Below are 25,377 nucleotides of genomic sequence, written 5' to 3' on the forward strand. Positions count from 1 at the left end.
GTTAAGGTATGTTCTCTATTCCCACTTTGCTGAGAGTTTTAGCATAATTTGGTGCTGCATTTTATCAGTGTTTTTTTCTGTATGTCATCTGCCAATAATGACAATTTTACTTCCTCCTATCCAATTTAGATGCCTTTTCTTTCTTTGTCTTGTCTGATTGCTGTAACTAGGATTTCCAGTACTATGTTGAATAAGAGTGGTAAAAGCAGACACCCCTGTCTTGTTCCTGATCTTAAGGGAAATGCTTTTAGTTTTTGACCATTGAGTATTATGTTGGCTGTGGGTGTGTCACACATGGCCTTCATTACACTGAGGTATGTTCCCTCTGTTACCACTTTGCTGAAAGTTTTTATCATAAAGGCTGCTAGATTTTATCAAATGCTTGTTCTACATCTATTGATATGATCATGTGGTTTTTATCCTTCATTTTGTTTACATGGTTTATCATGTTTATTAATTGGTGGATATTGTACCAACCTACATCCCTGGAATAAATCCTACTTCGTAATGGTGTATGATCTTTCTAATGTATTGCTAGATCTAGTTTGCTAATAGTTTGTTGAAATTTTTAGCATCTCCACCTATCAGGGATATTGGCCTATAATTTTCTTCTGTATAATGTCTTTATCTGGTTTTGGAACCAAATAGGATAATGCTGGCTTTGTAAAATGATCTCGGGAGCCTTCCATCCTCTTGAATTTTTTTTTAAATAGTTTGAGAAGGAGAGGTGTTAGTTCTTCTCTGAATGTTTGATAAAATTCCCCTGTGAAACCATCCAGGGATTTTATTTGTTGGGTTTTTTTAAAATCCCTATTCAAGGACATTTTTCATTGAGAGAAGAGGGGATGGGGAGAGGGAGAGAGGGGAGGGAGGAAGAGAGGGAGGGAAAGAAAGAGGGAGAAGGAGGGGGAAGTAAGAGAAGGGGAGAGAGAAACATCAGTGTGAGAGAGAAATACTGATGTGAGAGAGAAACATCAACTGATTGCCTTCTCATACACACATCAGGGACTGAACCCATGACTGGGTATGTGTCCTGACTGGGAATTGAACCTGCAACCTTTGGGTGTACAAAGACAATGCTCCAACCAACTGAGCCACAGTAGCTTGGGCTGTTGGGAACTTTGTCATTACTGATTCCATTTCACTGGCTGTAATCTGTCTATTCAGATTCTCTTACTATTTATGATTGAGTTTTCGAAGATTGAATGTTACTAGGATTTATCCATTTTTTCTAGATTGTCAGATTGTTGGCATAAACTTGTTTGTAGTATTTTCTTATAATCTTTTGTATTTTTATAGTGTTGGCTGCTACTTTTCTCCTTTAATTTCTGATTGTATCTATTTAGGTCCTCTCTCTTTCTCTCTCTCTCTCTCTCTTTTTTTTTTTTTTGATGAGTCTGATTAAGGGCCTGTCAATTGTTTGTTTTCAGAGAATCAATTCTTGGATTCATTTCTCTTTTGTAATTTTTTTAGTCTCTATGTCATTTATTTTTAATCTAAACTTTATTATTTCCTTCCTTCTACTCACATCTTTGCTGTTCTTTTTCTAGGTCTTTTAGGTGTAAGGTTAGATTGTTTGAGTTTTGTTTTTATTTTTGTTTTGTTTTGTTTTGTTTTTTTGCCTGGTGGGGTAGATGTGTATTGCTATGAATTTTCCTCTTAGGACTGCTTTTGCTGTGTCCCATGGATTTTGGGTTTTTGTGTGTTCATTTTCATTAGTCTCAAAGTAGCTTTTGATTTCTCCTTTGGTCTCATTGTTGACCCACTTATTGTTCATTAACTTGTTATTTAGCCTATCTGTGTTGGTGTGTTTTTCAGTTTTTTACTTGTAATTGATTTCTAGTTTCCTGTTATTGTGTGTGGAGAAGATGCTTGATATGATTTCAGTCTTCTTAAATTTGAGATTTGTGTTGTGTCCTCACTTGTGGTCTATCCTAAAAACTATTCCATGTGCACTTGAAAAGAATGTATATTCTGCTGCTTTGGGGTCAAATGCTCTGAAAATATTAATTAAATCCACCTATCTAGTTTGTAGTTTAGGACTGCTGTTTCCTTGTTCATTTCTGTCTCAGTGATCTACCCATTGATGTCAATGGGGTGCTAACATCCCCTCCTATGACTATATTATTGTCCATCTCTCCCTTGATGTCCATCAAGATTTGCTTTATATATTTAGGTGCTCTTATGTAGGGTGCATAAATGTTTACAAGGGTTATATCCTCTTGTTGGATTGTTGCCTTTATCATTATGTAATGTCCTTCTTTATCTCTTATTATATCCTTTGTTTTAAAATTTATTTTGACTGATATAATTACTGCTACTCCAGCTTTTATTATTTCCATTTTCACAATCTGTCCTTTGTCATCCCTTTACTTTCAGTTGGTGTGTATTTCTGAAGTGTGTCTCTTGTAGACAACATATATATATGGATCTTGTTTTCTTATCCATTCAACTACCCATTGTCTTTTAATTGAAGCATTTAAATCATTTACATTTAAGATAATTATTGATTATTGATAGGTATGTATTTATTGCCATTTTATTATTTATAACTATGTTCTTTCTTTGTTTTTTCTTTTCTTAAAGAAGGCCCTTTAACATTTCTTATAATATAGGTTTGGTGGTAAACTTTTAGGTGTGTGTTTTTTTGTTTGTTTGTTTTTTATCTGGGAAGCTATTTATTTTCCCCTTCAGTTGAATGATAGCCTTGCTGGTTAGAGTAGTACTAATTGTTGGTCCTTGCTTTTTATCATTTTGTATATTTCATGCCAATTCCTTCTGGTCTGAAATGTTTCTATTGAGGAGTCATCTGGGAGCTCCCTTCTAGGTAACTATTTTTCTCTTGCTGTTTTTAGGATTCTCTCTTTGTCATTATTCTTTACTATTTTAATTATGATGTGTGTTTTGTGGGCCTCTTTGTGTTCATCTTGTTTGGGGCTCTGTGCTCTTCCTGGACCTGTGTGTCTTTTTCTTTCAGGAGGTTAGGGTAGTTTTCAGCCATTATTTCTTCAAATATGTTCTTGATTCTTTCCTTGTGCTCTTCATTTTATGGTACCCCTGTGATGCAGATGTTGTTACACTTCACATTGTTCCAGAAGTCCTTTAGACTATCCTCAGTTCTAAAAAAGATTTTTTTAAATTTATTTTTAGAAAGAGGGGAAGAGAAAGAGAGAGGGAGAGAAACATCAATGTGTGGTTGCTTCTCATGCGCCCTCTACTGGGGGCCTGAGCAGCAACCCAGGAATGTGCCCTGTTTGGAAATCAAACCAGTGACCCTTTGGTTTGCAGGCCAGCAGTCAACCCACTGAGCTACACCCACCACAGCTAGACTGTCCTTATTTTTTATAAATCTTTCTTCTTTCTTCTGATCTGTTTGGGTGTTTTCTACTACCTTGTTTTCCAAAACACTGATTTGGTCCTCTGCTTCTTCTAGTCTGCTGTTGATCCCTTCTAGTGTATTCCTTATTTGAGATACTGTATTCTTCATTTCTGGCTGGTTCTTTTTTATAGTTTCTATGTTGTTTTTCATGCTGTTGAAGTTCTCACTATGTTTTTGAGCATCTTCATAACCATTGTTTTGAACTATGTATCTTGTAGCTTGCTTGCCTCTATTTCATTTAGTTGCTTTTGGGGGATTCTCCTGTCTTCTGTCTGGGGCATGTTTCTTTGTCTTCCCCATTTGGCTATTTTTCTCTGTTTGCTTCTGAGTATTAGGTAGATGTTCCATGCCTTGGTATGGTAGCTTTATGTAGTAGGTGTGTTGTGGGGCTCAGAGGAGTGGTCTTTCTAATTTCCTGAGCTGAGTGCTGCCATTTTTTGTGTAGGTTATGTAAGCTGTCCAGTTGTATCAATAGTTGAGCGTTGATTGCTGTTGGTTTGTCCATGGTTGAGGTTGCCCCTTCAGCTGGCTATGAGGATCAACCCTGAGTGCAGTGCATAGATACTATGCAGAGACAGCTCCACAAAGCTGAATTTGTCCCAACAGTGTCTAGTGTCTTCTGAGATTTTCCCTTGTTTGTGCTGCTCATGGTGCTATGATGTATGTGGTCTGAACCACTGGTTGTATTGGTCCTGGGGCCCATCAGGAGGAGTCGCAGTGCTGCTAGGTAGCAGGCACTGACAGTGACAAGCTCTGGGCTACATGTTTGGAGGTATGACATAACCTATAGTTTGTGGCTGGCTCTACAGGGCCTCAGTGTGTGTGGGAGGGGCCTCACTGCACAGCAAGGCTCATTTCCACTGACACCAGACTAGAGGGCAGATCAGCAAAAGGACCAAAGCTCTCTGAGATCTGCCCTCACCTGTTAGCTGTCTGGTAGGCTCAGATACTGAAAGAGCCTTTGATGGTATACCAGTTGCTTGAGGGAGGCTCTCAGTGAGTCACTAGGCAGGTAGGAGTGACAGTTGTTCACCAGGCTGATAGAGATTCAAACTTGGTGCCAGTGCTGGGTTTAAAGCCGCTCAGCAACAGTCTCAGAGCACGCCATAATTATCCTCCACCTGCTTTGTGCCTGTGGACCTCTGTGGTGGGACCATGTCTCAGGGATTAATCAGAGTGTGGCCAGCAGTGCTCATCAGTCCTACACAGACTAAGATTTGGTTGCGTGAAGGGAGAGCTCTGCACAGGAAAGGTGATGCTGGTCTGGTATGAGCTGGGGAAAAATGGACCACTCAAGAAAAAATGGCCTCACCCTAGAGCCAAACAACTCATTTCCTTCTAGAATCTTCCCAGATCTAGTGGAGAGTCTTCTGTACCAGGGAACCAAGTTGGCTATGGCAGGCTGACAATACTGTGGACCACAAGTTCTGCAGGGCAGGGCTTCCAGGAGTCGGGGTGGTGGAGCTTATGGTTCTTCATTGATAGGGCTAGTAGATCTTTTATGGGGGTCCGGAAGCAGCTACTCTGGCTGTGGGCAGCACCTCAGGCTGGTGCTTGCCTATGGAAATAGGGTGTGAGCCATGGGACTACTGTAGCCATGGTGGGCAGAGCAGTCCAGGCTAGTATGGAACTGGTCTCTTCTGGCCCACAGTAGGCAGGGAAGGGAAATGGGTCTCTGACCCAGAGCCTCACAACTCTGTCTCTGATTCTCTTTGAAAGCATTCTCAAGATCCCTTCTAGAAAGTCTATACCACAGGCCTAGGCAGCAAACTGTTTTGGAGGTTGTGAGGTTGACTAGACTACAGGGGTGCCAGGAAGGTGGGGTTGTACAGTCCTGCTAGGCCAGTGCAGATTGGAGAGGAGTGTTTGCCCCAGGAAGGATGGTGTCCGTGGGCAGTAAGGTGAGGAACTCAGCACAGGGACTCTCGTGGCTATCCTCTCAGCTGTCTTCCTGGCCCCATACAGTCCAATCTGTCCTCGAAAGACTCCAGTTTGCTCAGATCCACACTCCCTGTGCTTGAGCCCAGTGTGAGTGTCTGCAAATTAGATTTTGTGTGCTAACCCTTTTAGTGGGCACTTGAGTTTCTATCAGTATCCCATCTCTTCCCAGTGGACACAATGCCTACTACTTTTACAGCCAAATGTTATGTGGGAGCCTCTTTTCAGCTTTGTTGCTCCAGGTGGGGGAGTTCAGTGTGGGATGCAGACCCCATGTGTCTCCTGGGGAACCTTTGCAGCTGAGATATCCCTCCAGATTCTCAGCTACCCAACTGGGGCCAGCACTTTTTGCATCTCCAACCTTCCTATCAGTCTTGATGTGGCTTCTATAAATCCTTGGTTATAAAACTTCTGTTCCGCTAGTCTTCAGTTGGTTATTTAGGTTGATTATTCTATAATTTAATTATAATTTATTTATAATTCCAGTTCGGGTCTGGAAGAAGGTGAGTGTAACTTCCACCTACTCAGCCGCCATCTTCTGACTTGTCCTTTTTCTAACTTCTTAAGTTAGAAACTTAGCTTATTGATTTTAGGTGTTGCTTCCTTTCTAGTAAGTGTATTTAAGATACTTTCTAATTTCTCCTGTGATTTCTTCTTTGGTGGATGGTTACTTAATTATTAGTGAACTGTATTTTTAGAGTAGTTTTAAGCTTACCAAAGTACAGAGCAGAAAGTACAGAGAGTTTCCCCATACTCACTACCCTCCTCTCGCGGCCTTCCTTGCCTCTCACCAGTGCAGTGCCCTTGTTACAACAGATAAACAAACATTGATGGGTTATTATCACCCAAATGGTCAGAGCATCCTCTTTCTAAACTACTTGCTTTCTTTAAAAAACAAACATGTATTGAATTTATATTTAAAAGAAAAATATACATTATATAACATCTACCAAATTTACAAATTAAGAATTGTATATTTATAAATGAAAGAATTACAGTAGAATTTTTCTGATGTGGTTTCTATTTAGATATTGAAAATGAACATTAATTAGTTTACAGAAGGTGAAGGGAGTAAATTATTTACTAGATTATATATAAATACATGATTTCATTCTTTTTTTCATTTAATTTTTTACTGTACTTTTTCCATTACCGTTTAGCCCCATTTTACCCACTTCCCCTCTCAATCACCACACTGTCGTCCATGTCTGTGAGTCCTTTTTCCTTTTTGCTCAATCTCCCCGCAAAACTCTCCCTCCCAATAGCTGTCATCAGGCTCTCTATATATGAGCTTGTCTCTATTTTGCTTGTTCGTTCAGTTTGTTTTTAAGATTTGAAACATCTTTAAAAATAACCTGGTTGAATGAGTCATGTTTTACATATATTTAGCATATTAGTCTTATTGGAGAAGGAAAATTTTTAAAATAAAAATTATTAGTATATTTTATTTAAAATAATGTTAGATTTAGGAATAGAAAATTTTTAAATTAAATTGTATTCAAGAATGCAATGTTTTGAATTTATGAAGAGAAACACTAAAACAATTTCCATAAAAACAATACATATAAAGTTTTCCAGTATTCATATCTCAAAATATTTTTAAGTCTTTCTGTTTATGCAAATTATCTTTTAATAAATACAATTTTTACTTTCCATTTTGTAATACTATAATTTTAAGTTTATGAAAATTATGAGTTAAATACTAATCTCATGTATGTAATAATTTTCTTTTACATTATGGAATCAAATTTTATCACAGGTTTCGTCTTGATATATATCGTTGTTTGGCCAGTCCGGCTCTAATAATGTTAACAGAGGAGGATCCAATTCTGAGAGCATTTGAACTTAGTGCTGATTTAAAAGAACTAAGCCTTGTGGAGGTGGAATTCAGGTGGGAATGAATGGAAATTATAAATTATATCTTTTTTTTCAGAATATTTATTTACATTTGATCCAAGATGACCAGATCTTGCTGTCACCTTCTGGGGATTTTCTTTCTCCTTTAGCGAATAGACCCCAGTGTAATTTAGGTCACTCCTGCCCATCTGCTTTCTGCCCCTCTTCCACAACCCTTAAATCCTTGCTTTGTTCAACATTGCCAAAGGCATCCTAGTGCAATGTGAAAAGCAGTGGTGTGGTAGCCCTAAGCAAGAACAAAATTATTTATAACTGCGCTCTGTCCTACCTCCCCTCATTCCCACATTCTATAATTATTCTTGGAGTGTGATTCTTTATAATTCTCAGAAACCATAGAATGCTTTCTGTATGTTGGGGCTATTGCAAACACAGAGACCTAGTCCCTTTTCACTGTTTGTTCACTGTTTGGTGAGAGTTTCTACTAGGAGAAGCATAACATGTAGACATCTCTTCTGAAATGAAGAGTTACGTGCAATTCTGGCAATTTGTATACCCAAGGAATCACTGTTATCATTTCTCCTAGAGAGATAAGTTGAAAGGGGAAAAAAGCTTTTTAAAAAAAACCAGCCTATTGAACTACTGACTTAGACATTTAAAAATTAAAAAAAAAACACTACATTTGTAAACTTTAGGAAAAGCTGTGAATGTTTCTCTAATGTTAAAGTATCCCTGGTGCCTTCCAAGGAAGGAAGACTTGATCAAGATTTCTTGACAGTCCCCACCTTTTCTTTCACGTCCAGCTGACAGTGGAGCCCATGTCTTACACTGCTGTCCTCCAGGGGCTTGATAAAATTGGGAAAATTTGAACTCCTACTTACTGGAAGGGCAAAAAGAAGCTTGCACTTTTCTTTTGCCTTTACAGCAGTGTATATAGTGAGTTCTTGATATCTCCAAGTTTAGAAACTTTCTATTTTAATCTCATAATTGGAGTTCTGAGTTATCACATAAAATAATTTATTTAACTCCTTTCAAAATGGAAACAACCACTGTGATTATATTGTAATCATAGTCTAATAAAGTAAGATTTTGAAGTGATCATAGAATCATTTCGATGGTCACTTGCTTTTCTGGATGGAGAATGTGATCTATAGAGGTTAGATATTTTACTGATACCAACTGCTGATTAGGAACAGAGTTGACCTTGAAAGTAGGAGCAGAGTTGTTGCTAGAATGGAAGGCAGACTCATAGCTTCTTTTTTACTATATTTCCATCTAAACCATACAGCCACTTATTCATTTTACAGTAATCTATTGGAGGTTAAGCAAATTAGGTATATAAAATATGTTAATGCTACCTTTGAATCTAGTGGTTTTACAGCCTTTATCTAAAGGTGAGATACCTTTGTAAAAAATATTCACTTTTGATGAATGTTTCCATCTGCAATTAGATTCCTAGACTAAGAAGCAGGTAATACTTCAGTTGTTAAAGAAATCCAACTATTTATTCTTAGGTATTTTGGTTACATAGTAAATCCAAAGAATGGATGACAAAAATGTTAGCTCCTAAGAAATAGTTTTTAACTTTTTGAGTTATAATTTTATGTAACCAGTTCATGGAAGATCCCATTGTAAAGAAATATTAATCCATGGGAAATCTTCCTATTTTCCCTTCCTTTCTCTTTAAGGAAAAAAAAGGAATAAAAATTGTTTTCTGAAGTTCAATTGACTCATAATTATTTCTAATTTTATTTATAAATTGTTTTACTCAGACATGTTTAATATACTTGATATTCTTACAAAGAATTACATACTAAAACTTTTTAATTCCTCACAAATTGATTTGGGCCTACCTTTAACAAGCAATTAAATTCTAAATTTCAAGGAATAGTGATTCTAAAAGAGAACTCTTTACTAAGCATGTTTCAGTATCTTTCTAACTCAATTTTTGTTTCAATGAGCAATTTAAAAATTAATCAAAATACTATTTTAATATCAGAAGTAGAATAAATATCTTGTAGGCTATTATTGAAAAAAGGCTTAAAAACTATATAATAATATTTATTAGATAACTAACATATTACTTAATATTTTAAGATAAATAATGTAAAAGGAAGTACTAAATATACTAAATATAGAGAATAAGGGAAAATGAGTTAAGTGAAGAATTGGTTGACAAATATTGTTAGAATTTCTAGGAATATCAGTATGTGTGAGGAAACATTGTGCTTATCTAAGGTTGTCAGTGTGAACATCAGAAACACAATCGCGTTATAGTTTTCCCACAGCTGTGGGGCATTAATGCACCAGTAGTTTAGTTGCCTTTGACTGTCAGCATAAAATGACTTCAGATTTTGAGTACCATCAGAACTAAAATATTACTGAGTAAAAGTTTTCTAGTGCAAATAGCTTAGTTAGAAAGCAGAAGTGACATTTCTAATAATCAATCATTGCATTTTGCAGGACTGATTATGAAGAACTAGCCCAGCAGTGTAAAATGTTTGCTAAAGATTTGCTTGCACAAGCCCGGAATTCACGTGAATTGGAAGTTATTCTAAACCATACATCTAGTGATGAGCCTCTTGACAAGCGGGGATTATTAGAAGAAAGAATGAATTTAAGTCGTCTAAAACTTGCTATCAAATATAACCAAAAGGAGGTATGAGGGTTTCTGTGATATATTTAAATTATTTCCTCCACAGTGGTCTAGTGGCTCAGAGCAAAGGCTTTGGAGCAGCACATATTGATTAAGATCCTAGTTCTGCTTCATAAAAACATGTGTCCTTGGGAAAGTTATTGAATCTGTAGGAGCTTTAGTTTTAAGAATTAATAAACATATATAGTTTAGAGTTTATTATAATGAGTACTGGCATTAAGCAAAAATGCAGGGGTAGTTGCTATTATTTTTGGTAGTTAATTTTCATTATAATAGTATGTACATTAATTTAATGTTTTTGCAAAATTGTAGCTACACAGGTAAGATCTTGTGTCATGACCTCATAGTGAAGTTTCCATCTCATGTTTTGTTTGTCATAGTTTGTTTTATTGATCTGGTTATAATAGTCCTTTTTATAGTAATAGTGCATTTCTATTTAAAAATAAAGTATCAGATATTATGTTTTCTGATTCTTATTTGTTAATTAATTGTGAAACCCAAGGGTAAAGAGGCACATGATAAGATAACTAAGTTGAATGTGATTCTTCTGACACCATCCCTTCCTATTAAGGGAAATATCTATTTCTATTCTCCATACACATACATACACATGATTCAAAAACTTGAAGAAGGAAGAAGGTATGAATTCTAAGTTTTATTTTAAGACTAATTTACAGTACATTTTATATGTATACAGTGATATCCAGTTGACAGTATGGAGTATTGATAAATGGTACTTTATTATCAATGGTATTGATAAAGGTATTGCTTCTAAGACCCATTATTTGTATTACCAACATAGGTATTGGCATAAAACTTGTTTATCAAATTCATTTTAATATAAAAATGAAGCTTGAAATAGATAATGGTAGAAGGCAAAATACAGGACCTCTGATGCTAGGAACAGAATTTTTTTAAATTTTGGTTGAAAATTTGAGCATATCATATCATATATGATATCTGTCCAGAAGGTATCCAGCCATGTAATATGAAGAATAGAGACATTTATTGAAGAAGATACAAGGTACAAGAAACATTGCACAAGGCACAATGACTCCTCAGTCCCCTTCAAAGCAGTCATCTTGGGACCTCACAGAGTTCTCTCAATCACCATCAGCTGCCCCTTTGTATTTTCCTGAATCTCGTCAATGATCTGAAATTTCTTCTCTTTCCAAGGTGATTTTAGTTTTGGGAAAAGCCAAAAGTCACAGGGTGCCAAATATGGGCTGTAGTGGGCTGAGTCACCTGAGTGATTCGATGTTTCACCAAAAAACTTTGCACAAGACATGATGCAGGTGCATTGTTGTGATGAAGCTGCCAATCACTAGTTGCCCATGGCTGTGGCCTTCTGAATCATCTGAATAGTTTTCATGGAGGAATGTTTAAGCATAATACAAAATTTGGTGCAGATTCGTTGCTCTACTTACTCAGTAATTTTTAATGCAATGGCCACACAGTACACATGCTTACTCAGTGATGTCTACCGTCCCCACTGACTAGTACAGTGAAGTCATCATTGTTCATGCATGTGCATTCCAGTCCACTCCTAGGCTGGCAGGTTATATCGATGTTGCACAAACCGTTCTGATTATATTAATAATGGCTGGATTTTTTTCTGCACAGACCTTGTAGCTTTGATACAGGGATTTTAAGATGTTTACTTTAAGATTACCTAGATAGTATATTGTTTATCCAGATCTCTGGCTTTAAATTCTATATTTTTCTAGTATTCCAAGGTTCTTGGCTAAGATAAAACATTTTAGGGAAAAAATTAAGTATAAGAATTTGGATCAGTGTAGCTTTAAGATTATAAATCAACAAAGTAGCTGTGTGGGTTAAAAAGAAAATATAATGCTAAAGTGTACAAGTAGAAACAGAACAGAAACCCTGATGTAACCTTCTTCTGATAAGTATCTTGACTAGACATTATTGACTAGGTACTAGGCTAATTTATGTACTTACTTGTTCCACAACTTAAAATAGACATGAACTTTTAGAATATGGTAGAATAGGGAGATAACAAGATACAAAATCAATGTAAGCGATTGGGAAAAGAACATCAAAGAAAAGTGGACAGAACCAAGGCAGTCCTGGTTAGGGAAGAAACAACGAAGAGGCAGTTTCCTAACAATATATTTATGTACCTGAAGGACACACAAGAGGTAACCAAATGTTTCTTTCTAAAGAAGATGAAAGAAAAGGAAAAAGAAATAATAATATTTTTAGTTGAAAGGAAGATACTCCATAATTTTAAGGATTAAAGAAAATGTAAAATAGCTTTTTAAACTAAATTTCTAAGTATGATTAAAGGAGAAGATAATATTTTCTGAAATAATTGGTAGACTTTATTCATCCTGAATAACAAATTACCCTAATACTTAGTGGCACCTAAAACAGCATCTCATCATCATTTATAATAGTTTTATAATCATTTCATTATATTCTTAGATTCTCTGGGTCAGGACTGAGGAAAGGGCATAGCAAAACTGATTTGTCTCTGCTTCACCATGGGTAGGGCCTCACCTAGAGACAGCTCACATGACTGGGGGCTACAGTTGCTCGGAGGCTTCTTCACTCATGCCTCAGGTGCTTGAGCAGGCCCTGGAGGACTCAAGCAGGGAGCTCTGAGTGGGCTGGGTGCTCAGGTGGATAGGTCCACAGAAAGTGGGCTTCTTGAGAACTGGAACCATAGATGGGTATGGCCATGATGGTGGGTTGGCTATGAGGAGATGGTCCGAGGATCCTCTGAGGGCTGACTGCTGTGCCTACGTATAGCCTGGGCTTCCTCACAGCACGCTCGCTGGCTTCAGGGTGGTAGGGCTTTTTACACAGCAATTTATGGCTGTGAGAGCAAATGCTTTTCAAAGTGGAAGCTGAATGACCTTTTATGAGCCCCCTTCACAAGTCACATAGCATCACTTCTTCCAGAATCTCCTGGTTAAAGCAATCACATGTTGAAGGGTAGGGAACATCTATAGCCTGCCTCTTGATTAGAGAAGTATCAAAGAATTCGTGTCTCCATTTTAAGTATTTTTTAATCCTCACACAAGGATTTTTTTAATTGATTTTAGAGAGAAAGGAAGGTAGAGAGAGAGAGAGAGAGAGAGAGAGAGAGAGAGAGGCAACAATGTGAGAAACAGTCATTGATTGGTTGCTTCTCATACACACCCAGCCCAGGGATTGAACCCCTAGCTGAGGTATGTGCCATGACCAGGGATCGAACCCGTGACTTTTTGGTGCATGGGACAATGCTCCAACCAACAGAGCCACCTGGGCAGGGCTGTAGCTACATTTTAAATCCACCAGAGAATAATAACATTTCCAACTGAAATTTTGTTTTTCCAATTACCTATATAATATTACTATTAATTAAATCACCACTATACAGAGGGATGGCAAGCACAGCAAATAGTCCTGAGATTGCTTTCACATTTTGGGGGAAGGGTGAAATCATTCAGTTTAGGATGCTACTAAATTAGGTAATTGGTAGAAGAAAAAGCTATTTCTCTCTCTAGTATTTCATCTTGAAAGACAAATTGAGATTCCCTAAGAACACCTGAATTTGAGCAGAAGAACAAAGAATGAAGTAAGACTTAAGTGCCAAAAAGAAGTATAGTATTGAGTTGGCCAAAAAATCTGTTTAGTGTTTTCCGTAAAATAAGAGACACATTTTTCATTTTCATCAGTAACTTTATTGATTTGGATATTTTGAGTATGTTGGCTATCTCCTGCTATTGGCTTCTAGTGGGTGGAGGCAGGGCATGCTGCTAAATACCTTCCCATGCGTAAGACAGCACCAAGGCAAAGAATTATTTGGCCAAAGTGTCAATAGTACCAAGAAATTTCACAAACCACTTTTGACACGTTCAATCAGCCTCAGCGCCTTCTCCATATGCTGCACAAATCTTTTTTTGTGTCTCAGTTGTGATTTTACTTTTCTTAAAATAATAAAGCATAATGTGCTGAAAATGCTGCATATTTACTTTCATTTTCAATATTAAAATGGTTACACAAAAATTTACCAATTCTGATAAGTTTTGCTTTAAAGCACACTGCTATGACAGCTGTCACACTACTATTTAACAAAATTGTTTTGAATGAAATTAAAGACAACTAAGCATGACTAGAGGCATCGTACAGGAGAAAACTAAATGAACTCTTTGGCCAACTCAATATATTAGGGAATTTCTTGATAAGCACAATAAACAACAACAGGAACTTTTTTTACTACAGTGCTGCATTGTACAAATTATACTCTATCACAGGATAAATCATTTTAAAATAGAAGATTGACTAAATATAATTTAGATATCAGTGATATTATGATTGCTTTTGCTTTACTTTGGTAATTTCAAACCTGATCACAGTGCTGTATGTATTGGAATCCTTATGTTAACTTTACACTGTGAGCATTCTATTGGGAAAATATTGCTTCTGGAATTTGCAAACTGAAAAGCTTCGTAAACTTTGATAAACTTTTATTTTCTGTACTTAAAACTAGCATTTTCTTCTTATTTGAGAATATTTTTCCTTCCACACAGAATTCAGTTTTAAGCAGACTAAAGACTATTGCACTTGAACCTTTCTGTTTTTATGCATATGTCTGATGCTTATACTTTGATTGCTTTGCTAGCTTGATGTCTTTGTTTCTTGTAACAAGAATCATTAATTTTTGTAGACTGAAGTCTCTTCCTATGGTTGTGCTTGTTAACTTTGAAATTTCATAAACATTTTTATAAGAGTATTTATAAATTATTGCAAAGTAGCTAAGTAGGCTAGTAATAATCATTAATACATAATAGTGCATGCTATGAACTAGGCACTATTTTAAGAGTTTTATGTTTAATCCCCATAACAAGTTTATGAAGTAGATACCATTACTATCTCCATTTTCAGATAGGGAATTTGAGGCTTAGACACGTTTAAAAACTTGCTCAAGGTCATTTAACAAGTGGCAGAGCTAGATTTGGATCTCCGTAACTGGCTCCACAGTCTATGCTCTTAACCTCTACACTCTTTATTACATGTAAGAAAGAAAATCTAGGTGGACTGTATAAAATTGTTTTTTTGCTATTAAAACTTTGAATATCAATTAAACATGGTATTATCACAACCTGCTTACAGGTTCACTTTACCTTTTTTATATGTGTGTATTCCTTTTCAGTTCGTCTCCCAGTCTAACTGCCAGCAGTTTCTGAACACTGTTTGGTTTGGACAGATGTCAGGTTATCGACGTAAGCCCACCTGTAAAAAGATAGTGACTGTTTTAACAGTTGGCATCTTCTGGCCACTTTTGTCACTTTGCTATTTGATAGCTCCCAAATCTCAGTTTGGCAGAATCATTCATACACCTTTTATGAAATTCATCATTCATGGAGCATCATATTTCACATTCTTGCTGTTACTAAACCTATACTCTCTTGTCTACAATGAGGATAAGAAAAACACTATGGGACCAGCTCTTGAAAGGATAGACTATCTTCTTATACTGTGGATCATTGGTAAGTATCAAGTTCATTTGAAAGGTTCTGCCCATTAATTCTCCTTTGTTTGGTGGCATTATAAATATCTATATTCAATTTGTAATTTTATACTGTTTACACATCCAGGATTTGAACACTTCTATGATCACTGAAAACTGACATTTTTACAAAAATAAATATTCGTGAACTTGATGATAAGGAAACAGAGCTCTTGTTAATTAATTACATGGAAGTTAAAATTTTTTATTATCAGTCTCTAAAATGGTTTATGATTATTAAAAACAAATTTTGCTGATAAATGCCCTTTTTGGTATAAGATGGTGAACCTAGTTGTACATATTTTGAAATGTAATATATTTTATACTTGGTTGAATTTTAAGAGTTAAGTATTTTGTTTTATTATATCATTAGTTTTCCTTTTAAGAACCTATGAGTCTTCACAGTTACATTTTCCTGGTTACTCACTCTATAAATCAGTTTTTTGTATTGATAGCCAGATCTCTTTAGAAATTATAGGGTTTTAGTACATATATATATATGACATTTTGTTTGTGAAATTAGTTTTTATAAGTATTAATGCTGTATAATGAATATTTTAAATGACCTTTTGCTGCCCTTGCCCCTTTTTTGATGGGGGTGAAAGGTAAGGAGTTCAGGTATAATTGTGTTGTCTACCTACGGATTTTTAATGACATCTCCTTCGTTTCTCTCTGTATTTCATCCTTGTTTTTAACCTCAGCATTTCTGACTTATGTTTCTACTATTTTCTATACAGTAAAAGGATATTGAAATTTAGTCTTTTCTATGGTATAAAACACTGATTAATATGTTTTTGATTGTTTCATTTATTACATAATTTGAGAAGAGTTAATGTAAAATGTTCACCTTTAATTCTCAGCTATAAAATTAATTTGCATATTTGAGATTTTTATTTTTATTTGGAAATTAATTAATCTTAAATAACTTGATTTCAACCAGAGTTTTACTTTTAGCACTGTTCAATCCATGATACATTAATGTTTAAAATAGGTAGGTAAAACAGACAGATGGCAAAGTAGGTATACCACGTGCTCAGCTCCTCCCCTGACCACATCAAAACTACAACCAACCTACACAATAGCCATTATTGAGAATCACCTGAAGCCTAGTTGAACAGAACACCTATAATTAAGAGTATAAGAAAGGAACCACGTCAAGATTCAAGATCCGTGGGAGGGATGGAGACCACACACTGTGGCAGCTGAGAATTGGAAGACTGTGGAGGTTCCCCCTGAGGAGCAAAGGGTCCCAGCCCCACACGACACCCTAGCCTGGGGCTCTAGTACTGGGAAAAGAAGTCTCCATAACTTCTGGTTGTGAAGACCAGCAGGGCTTGTGGCTAAGGGGATTATTTACCCAGGCTTTCCTTGTAAACAGTCCATCCAAGGAATTACCTTGCTGACCGACTCACTAGCTCTAACTCCAGTGCTAGGGCCATAGTCAGGGGCATACTTGGAGAAACTGGATTGTCTGGCTTCAGGGCAAAGGCTGGAAAGGCCACTTTTTCCCAGACAAAAATGCTAGCAGAAGCCATTGTTCCTTTGTTGAGCTCTCCCCCACCCAGCCACAGGTGCAGATGGGCTCTGTATCTGAGTCTCAATTGACCTGGCTAATACTGCTCATCCTGTCCTGGTGATTCCCTAAGTCCCTGCCCCACCTATCTGGAAGGTCTACGCAAGCCTCTTCCCATGGCTTTTCCATAGAAAAGGTCTGTCTTGGTTCATGCTACTGACTTTCCTAAAATCTTTCAAAGGTTCATAAAACTCAGACAAGCAGCATCTGAACTTGGCCTGTCATGTGCCTCTTGCTAAGCAGCCTCAAGCCTGGCACTAGTGACATCCAGCCTTGGTTCATAGGTTAGCCTCTCCCAGGTACCTCTAAGCCCAGCACAAGCAGTAACAACTACAGATCACTTTGTAGTTTATAACAAGTGGCTCCAAGCAGGTCACAGGCAGTGACCAGCTAACCCTGGCCTGTACCAGAGTCCCTCCCAAGAGGTTCCAGAACCAGCATATGCAATGGCCAGCATCAGAGCACACCAGAGCACAATCCAATCATCTCTACTCGAGACACACAGAAAGGGTGGACATGGAAGGCACCAGGGCCTCACTAGAGTGCATTGTGCTCTGTAGGTTCTGCCCCCACAAAACAGCTCCTCCACTGGAGTCATGGCCAGCCCTCATAACCAATCAGTCTCAAGGGCAGTCCCACCCTTTTACATGCCAACAGCAATCAAGGCTCAGCTACAACAGGAGGACACACACAACCCTCACAAGCGACACACTTGGAGCATGAGCCAGGTAATCAGGGAGAATTCACTGCTGAGCTCCTAGGGACACCTACTACATAAGGCCACTCTGCCAAGACCAAGAGACATAGTAGCTCTACCTAATGCATAGAAACAAACAGGAGAGAGCCAAACTGAGGAGATAAAGAAATGTGGCCCCAATGAAAGAACAGAACAAAACTCTAGAAAAAAAACTAACAAAAAAAAAATGGACAAGCAACCTAGCAGATGCAGAGTTCAAAGCACAGGTTACAACAATGCTTAGTGAATCTAGGGGAAGAGTAGATTAAGTCAGTGAGTACTTCAACAATAAAATGAAGACAAAATAGAGATAGAGATAGGGGGTCAATAGTAGAATAAGTAAAACAGAGGATCAAATCAGCAATTTGGAAGAAAAGGTAGCAGATATGCCCAATTTGGACAGCAAAAAGAAAAAGTAATATTAAAAAATAAGGATAATTTAAGAGGGCTGTGGGACAACATCAGGCATACCAACATTTGCATCATACAGGTACCTGAAGGAGAGGAAAGAGAGAGAAAGGTATTAAAAATGTATTTGAAGAAATAATGACAGAAAACTTTCCTAACCTGGTAAAAGAAGGAGACATGCTAGTCTGGAAGCACAGAGTCCCAAACAGAATAAACCCCAAAAGCCTACACCAAAATACATCTTAAGTAAAATTAAGCAAAAGGTTAAAGACAAATAATTTTAAAAGCAGCAAGAGAAAAACAGTTAGTTACCTACAAGGGAGCGCCCATAAGACCGTCAGCTGATTTCTCAAAAGAAACTTTGCAGGCCAGAAGGGATTGGCCCAAAATATTCTAAGTGGTGAAAAGCAAGGCCTACAACCAAGACTACCCAACAAAGCTATCATTTAGAATCAAAGGAGAGATAAAGAGCTTCTCAGACAAAAAAGAGCTAAAGAAGTTCACCACCACCAACCAGTATTACAAGAAATATTAAAAGAGTCTTCTTGAAGAAGAAGGAGAAAGAGGAGGAGAGGGAAGGAAGTGGGAGGAGGAGGAGAAAGATAACAAATATTAACAATGAAATCTTGCCATTTGTACTAACATGGATGTATTGGGAGGATGTTGTAATGGGTGGGGGGAGGGTTGAACAGAGAAGGACAAATTATGTGTGATTTCACTTATATGTGAAATCTAAAAATTGCTAAATGAACAGGCAAAGCAGAAGCAGACTCATAGATACAGAGAATGTTTAGATGGTTGCTGGATGGGAGGGAGTTACGGGAATAGGTCAAAAGGGGGAAGAGATTAAGATGTGCAAATTGCCAGTTATAAAAACAGTCACATGGATGTAAATTATGATATAGGGAATATGGTCAATAATATTGCAGTGACTTTGTATGGTGCCAGATGGGTACTAGACTTATAAGGGTGAACATTTCCTAAGTTGTACAATATAAATATCTAATCACTATGTGTACAACTGAAACTAATATAATAGTGTATGTCAATTGTAATTGAAAAATAAAAGGTATTAAAAAATAAAATTAGGTATATAAAGTAAAAATAATATACATCTGAACTTTAGGTCAAAGGCTATTAAATAATTTCTTATTAATATTTCTTTTTTCCTTGTTTCTGCTACTTTTTAAAAAATGGTATGTTTAATTTAGTAAATAATTTATACTTTATCATATGTAGTTCCAAATTGCATTGTTACAGATCTTTTCAATGTGAAATTTATGTACATTGTTATTTGAGTAAGTTAAAAAAATATTGGGCTGAAAGAAATCTCTTAAGAAACACTTCCTCTATTCATTTGGGTGTCCAACCTTAGGTGTCTCTGGGCCACATTGGAAGAGGAAGAGTTGTCTGCGGCCACACATGAAATACACAAACACTAACAAAAAGTGATGAGCAAATAAAAGGTTTTCGTAAATTTATGATTTTGGGTTGGGCTGCATTCGTAACCATCCTGGGCCACATAGTTAAATTTGAAACTATTTCTAAAAGATTGTTGTACATACCTTAGTCATAAAGAAAGGAAATTTTATATTGTTTATTTATAACTTACTGTTTAAATGGTAATGAGAAAGATAGAAAATATTTTTTGTTTTATAAATAAGATTCAGTTTACCTAAGTCTGTGTAAGAATCAAATTACAGTTATATTTCCTAGCAGCGAGTGAACACTCATTGAATTCAAAGAGTCCTACCGCCCTTTGGACAGCATAAACATGCTGCTGTCACTGAATTTGGTAATAATGGTAAAACTGTGGCTACTTCTTTTTAACCATGGTGACCCTGTTTTCAATACCATTAGTGCATGCACACACACACAATATGATTTATTCTCTAATCATATTCTGCCTCAGTAGAACAGGGAAATGTGAGGTAAGCCAGTAAAATTCCCAAAATTATTACTTTTCTCAGCACAGCTTCTGCTTTAAACATTTAGATCTCAATAAACCTTGCCAAGGATGTCTTCCAAGCCTGTTATGTAAGTAGATTACTGTGGGCTTTCTTAAATATATAATCTGAACATGGCCTGAGGAAACACGGAGGAATCGTTTGCCTGCTTGTCAAAAGTCACCCTGTAGCTCAGTTTATCTCGTGCCAGGAGCGCAGCGAGCTTTGACTCATGGTGACTGACTTTTGTACAATGGTTTCCTGTTTGTTTTCTCAGCCCTCCAGAAAAGGTAGGGTTAAATTATAAAAATTAAGGTGGGGAAAAAAGAAACTGTGTTGGTGAATGCAAGAATATTAATGGCATCCTTTCTTAATTTTTTACTGTTAGAATATACTAGAACAGCTACTATAAAACTGTACTTTAAAAAATGGCACACCTACTTTATCCAAGCATGGACAGAAACACATAGGGCCCAACACTCATGGAGCTTGTGGTCTAATTAAGGCAAAAACAAACAAACAGAATAACTTGAGAATCACATGTATAAATTTAAAATCTCAAGTGAGTTAAGTGCTACTAAGTAAAAGTCAGGGAGCTAGGAGAGCAAGCATGTTATAAGGGTGTTTCAACCTAGTCAAAGAAAGAGATTGGGAAGGCTGTCCTACAGAAGTGCTAAATGAGCTAAGATTGAAAGTGTAAATAGGAGTCAACTAGGAGAATTGGGAAAGCATTCTAGGCTGATACAAAGTTAAATTCAGAGGCCCTGTGGCAAGAGGAAGCATGGTACAAAGAAGGAACTGAGGAAAGGCTGGGGCAAGGGAAGTGGAATTCAAGAGGAAGCTGTATAAACAGGTGTGCTTCAGGCCATGGAGACTCAGGGGCCATGTTAAGTAATTCTGACTTTACTAAGAACAATGGGAAGCCATTGCCAGGTTTACATAGATGAGCGACACGATCAGGTTTGCCTTTTGAAAAATCATCTGGCCGCAGTGTGGAGAATGGGTTGGGAGGGCAGGGCTGTAGCAAGAGTAGATGGAGGGAGACCAATAGGAGGCTGTTGCTGTACTCCAGTGGAAGCCGGTGGTACCTTGGATTTAGGGATATTGTGATAGGAAAAGAGATAAAGAAACAAAATATCTTGAGAGATATTTACAAAGTGAAGCCAATACAACATGGAAATACAGATTATGTAGGGGGTGAGGGAGAGGGAGATTATTAAACAACATAGATATTTTGGTAGAGTACTAGGTTTGGAGATTTGTGAGTGGGTATACCTATAGTGTGGTTCTGGATCGGTTGAAATTGCACAGTCTTTGAGATATCCCTAAGATGTCTGTCAGACATCTTAGTCTGGAGCTGAAGAGGAAGTCTAAACTTGAGTTAGCCATTGTGAATAAACTATGGTCATGGATGTGACATTGGAAAATTAGAAGAGAGGACCTAGGACCAAGCCTTGAGGAATCCCAAAATCATGGAATTACAGTTTGCTAATGTTTGTTACTAATTCTAAAAAAACAAAAACAAGGAGGACCCTGAAATATAGTACATTGATTATGTAGTGATTACATTGCTTATAATGGTTTAAATTTACTTCGTTCTTGCAATTGAGAAGTATGAAGTTTGTTGTGTGCTAGCTTCGTTTTTGGTGTGGGGTGTGCACAGGAGATGGGAAGCTGCCTGATGGTGGTACTTACTGCTCTTTCATATGTCTCTGACTTTTTTAACCAAAATCTTTTCCAAATCATGTTCTGAGTTTAGTCAAGAGTTCCCTTTAGGTATAATATTGCATTTTACAGAATGCAATTCTACTTATTTTTGTAAGCATTTTGGGGGGCAGGTTAGTGTTATAGTGTCACAGTAATTGAGTTAATAAAATGTAGACTATTTGGTTTAACATTTTCAGATAGTTTATTATATATTTTTTTCTCCCCTGTTACCTCTTCATTTTAAATAGCTGCTCATCCAAGTGGAATTCTTTCTTTTTTAAAAAAAGATTTTATTTATTTATTTTTAGAGAGAGGGGAAGGGACGGAGAAAGAGAGGGAGAAAAACATCAATGTGTGGCTGTGGGAATCTCTGGCCAATCTTGCACACCCCTCACCATGGACCTGGCCTGCAACCCAGGCATGTGCCCTGACTGGGAATCAAACCAGCGACCCTTTGGTTCACAGGCTGGCACTCAGTCCACTGAGCCACACTACCCAGGGCCCAAGTGGAATTCTTAAAACTGCTTTTCTTGTCAGATCTGCAAATATTTGTAAATGTTTTTTCTATATAAAATATGGTTACTGTATAATTAAGATGTTATAAACAGAGTTTTTAAAAAATGTGTCATGTTTCCCAGGGGAACTGTTCTCCCTTCTGGGAAGCCAGAGAATAATTTTGATTGACTTAACTTGATCTTCACCCATATGTTATGTTACAACACTGTTCTTTCGTTACTTTATAGTCTTTTAAAATATCTTAATGTAGGAATGTATCATAAAATTATCCTAGATTACATTATTGTTCTCTGGCACTCCTAGCAATATATGACTCTGGAGGAATCTCTGGCCAAAAATAGGGAAGTTTTGTTTGTTTGTTTGTTTTTTAGCTGTGTATGTTTATTCACTTAACATATTTTTTTGAGCACCTACTATGTATCAGGTGCTATTCAGGACATTTACATTTAGGACATTGGTTAATAAAACAGATTCTTACCCTTGAAGAGCTTACCCCAAATGAGGGGAAGATAGTTAATAATAGACATACTAAGTAAACTGTACCCAATGCTTAAAAAGGATAAGTACTAAGGGGAAAAAATAGAAGCAGAGTTGGGGGGTTGGGAGTGGGGAGCATGGGGTTTGCAATTTTAAATAGAGTGATAAGAGTAGGTGGTGGCAAAGACATGAAGTGAGGGTGTTAGCCAAATGGTTATCTGGGTGAGGCGCTCCCAACCAGAGGGAAGTGCCAGTGTGAAGGCCTGGAGGCAGGAGTCGTGTGTGTTGTAAGAATAGCAAAAGGAATCAAGGAGGCCAGTGTGACTAGAGTAATAGAAGGAAAGATAGGAGAGGAGGTCAGCAAGGGAGGTAACGTAGGGCTTTGCAGTCCATTGTGGGGAATTTGGTTCTGACTCTGAATGAAGTGATGTAAGGGAAGGTGCAACACCCACTCTGCATGATCAACAGCAGTGATTTGGGGGTTGTATTCATACTCATAGGACACAATAGGCAGAAACCTGGTGCCAGGCATACTTAGCTTTGTAGTATACAAACAGGAAGTACAGCATGACAGCTTCAAATACATCTTTGTTAGTGGTTCTTACAAAAGTTTGAGGCTGCTTCAAAACCTCATAGTGGGCGCACTCAGTTATATGGGATGTGGCCATCTGGATGTATGTGGGCTACTCCAGCTAGAGAAGCCTCAAGTCTAGCAGGGACTGTATCTTATAAAGCCTAAGCATGTAGCTCCCATGACAGGCACACTCTTAAGTTAACTGAGACATCACACAGAAAAGCTGAGGCCTGTGTCTCATTTTTTTTACATACTTGCTGTGTATACCTTCAGGGTCTTTGAGTTCACTCATAGTCTTACTGGTCCAGATGTAGTTTCTCAGTCAGTGGTTATTTCTATAATGTTGAACACAGCTATTCTTCCATGTTTTTCTCAACATAGTATGCTTCCAAGGAAATCACTGTAATAGAAGATAGCATGAGGTTATATTCCCTTGGAGAAAGAGTTCTGACCTGCAGTAATCCTTTCTCCTTTGAGAGTTACTGCTGGCTTTTGAGAAGAAAAGTTACACTTGGCATTTTAAAAGGATTACTCTGATTACTATGTTGAGAATAGATTTTAGGGAGATTGGAGTAAAAGAAGGGAGACCACATAGGCTATTAAAGTAATCCAAGCAAGAGATGATGGTAGCTTGAAGTTGAAGTGGTAGTGAGAAGGGTTAGATGCTAAGTATATTTTGAAAGTAGAACCAAAAGGTTTGCCACTGCATTGAATGTGTGGTTTAAAAGAAATATAAGTCAAGGCTGATTCCAGGACATTTGGATGGAGCAACTAGAAGAATGGAGTTGCCATCCAATGAAATGAAAGTCTTCGAGTGCAGTGAATTTGGGGTCAGAGATTAGGAGTTCAGTTCAGACATGTAGGACAACCAGCTGGAGACGTAGAGCAGCCAAGTACCTATACAAGTAGAATTCAAGGGAGGTTTAGAGATATTTATTGTTATATAAATACAGGCTGAATTTAGAAACATGCATTTGGAAGCCTGCCACACATATGTATTCAAAGCCGTTAGACTGGGCTGGGTGAGGTCCCCGGAAGAGTGAGTATAGGTGAGAAAGAGGTCAGGACCTGAGCCTTTGGGATGTGTGTCTGTGGGGCATGGGTTTATTTGTTTTCTTTTGCTTGTTGACCTTACTCCCTCTCTGTGAAAGATAGTATATGAAATTTAAGATTATTTTGTTTCAAATTTTAGAATTTTTACTGAAAAGTTATTTTTTCTTAATGAGGCTATAGCTGATACAAATGTTATTTATTTAATACTTTCTTTGAGTCTTAAAGTATTTTTCACTTTATTATTGAATTAAGAAAGCATTATCTGATTTTTTCCTTCTTTTTTTTTTTTAGGGATGATTTGGTCAGACATTAAAAGGCTCTGGTATGAAGGGTTGGAAGACTTTTTAGAAGAATCTCGTAATCAACTCAGTTTTGTCATGAATTCACTTTATTTGGCAACCTTTGCCCTCAAAGTGGTTGCTCACAACAAGGTGACTATTAGCTATGTCAGTTGGAGGCACAGATGAAGTTTATTTAGGAAGAACCTGGTTAGATATCTAGCTACCCAGTTCAGAGTTACATTGGCTCAAATCCATATCTGATGTGTTTTCATTTTAAACCTATCCCTGTGCAAGGGACTAGTGCGCACGGCTGCACTCCTTCCAGTAGTTTAAGGGAGGTGAATCACCTTTAAATGTTAATTACCTATTATATGTCAAGCACCATGGTTGATGCTCGCTATACTTTATCTCACTTTATTCTCACAGGGACTCTATGAGACAGGTGTCCTTATCCCCATTTTTCAAATAAGGAAAATGAAGCTCAGAAATATTAAGTAACTTGTCTAAGACCACACAGTAAGAAACCAAGACTGGATTTAAATCCAGGTCTGTCTAGATGTTTTCTTTCTACCAAATGCTGATTCCTTATATCTAAGCTAGGTTTATTTACCTCATTAATCCATAGGTACTTAAAAGGAAAACATAAAGTTACTTAAATTAATTAGCATTAGATACCTTCACATCTGCCAGAAAAAACTTACACGAATGCAATTCATTATATAGTATTTCACACATTCCAAATTATGATTTATTTTACA

The 25,377-nt window shown here is 37.1% G+C and overlaps 1 protein-coding gene across 1 annotated transcript in view; it reads left to right on the plus strand.

The window, feature by feature from the left end:
• The window catches only part of TRPC1 (transient receptor potential cation channel subfamily C member 1), a 69,924-nt gene that overhangs the window by 28,118 nt on the left and 16,429 nt on the right, over positions 1–25,377 (plus strand). Inside the window, exons 4-7 of the mRNA XM_045851295.1 lie at positions 7,077–7,208; positions 9,635–9,830; positions 14,992–15,328; positions 24,630–24,769. Coding sequence (XP_045707251.1) covers positions 7,077–7,208; positions 9,635–9,830; positions 14,992–15,328; positions 24,630–24,769 — 805 coding nt within the window. The remainder of the gene's footprint in view (positions 1–7,076; positions 7,209–9,634; positions 9,831–14,991; positions 15,329–24,629; positions 24,770–25,377) is intronic.

Source organism: Phyllostomus hastatus, unplaced genomic scaffold (genome assembly GCF_019186645.2).
Source record: "Phyllostomus hastatus isolate PE091 unplaced genomic scaffold, TTU_PhHast_1.1 phas_contig_86, whole genome shotgun sequence".
Taxonomy (NCBI): domain Eukaryota; kingdom Metazoa; phylum Chordata; class Mammalia; order Chiroptera; family Phyllostomidae; genus Phyllostomus; species Phyllostomus hastatus.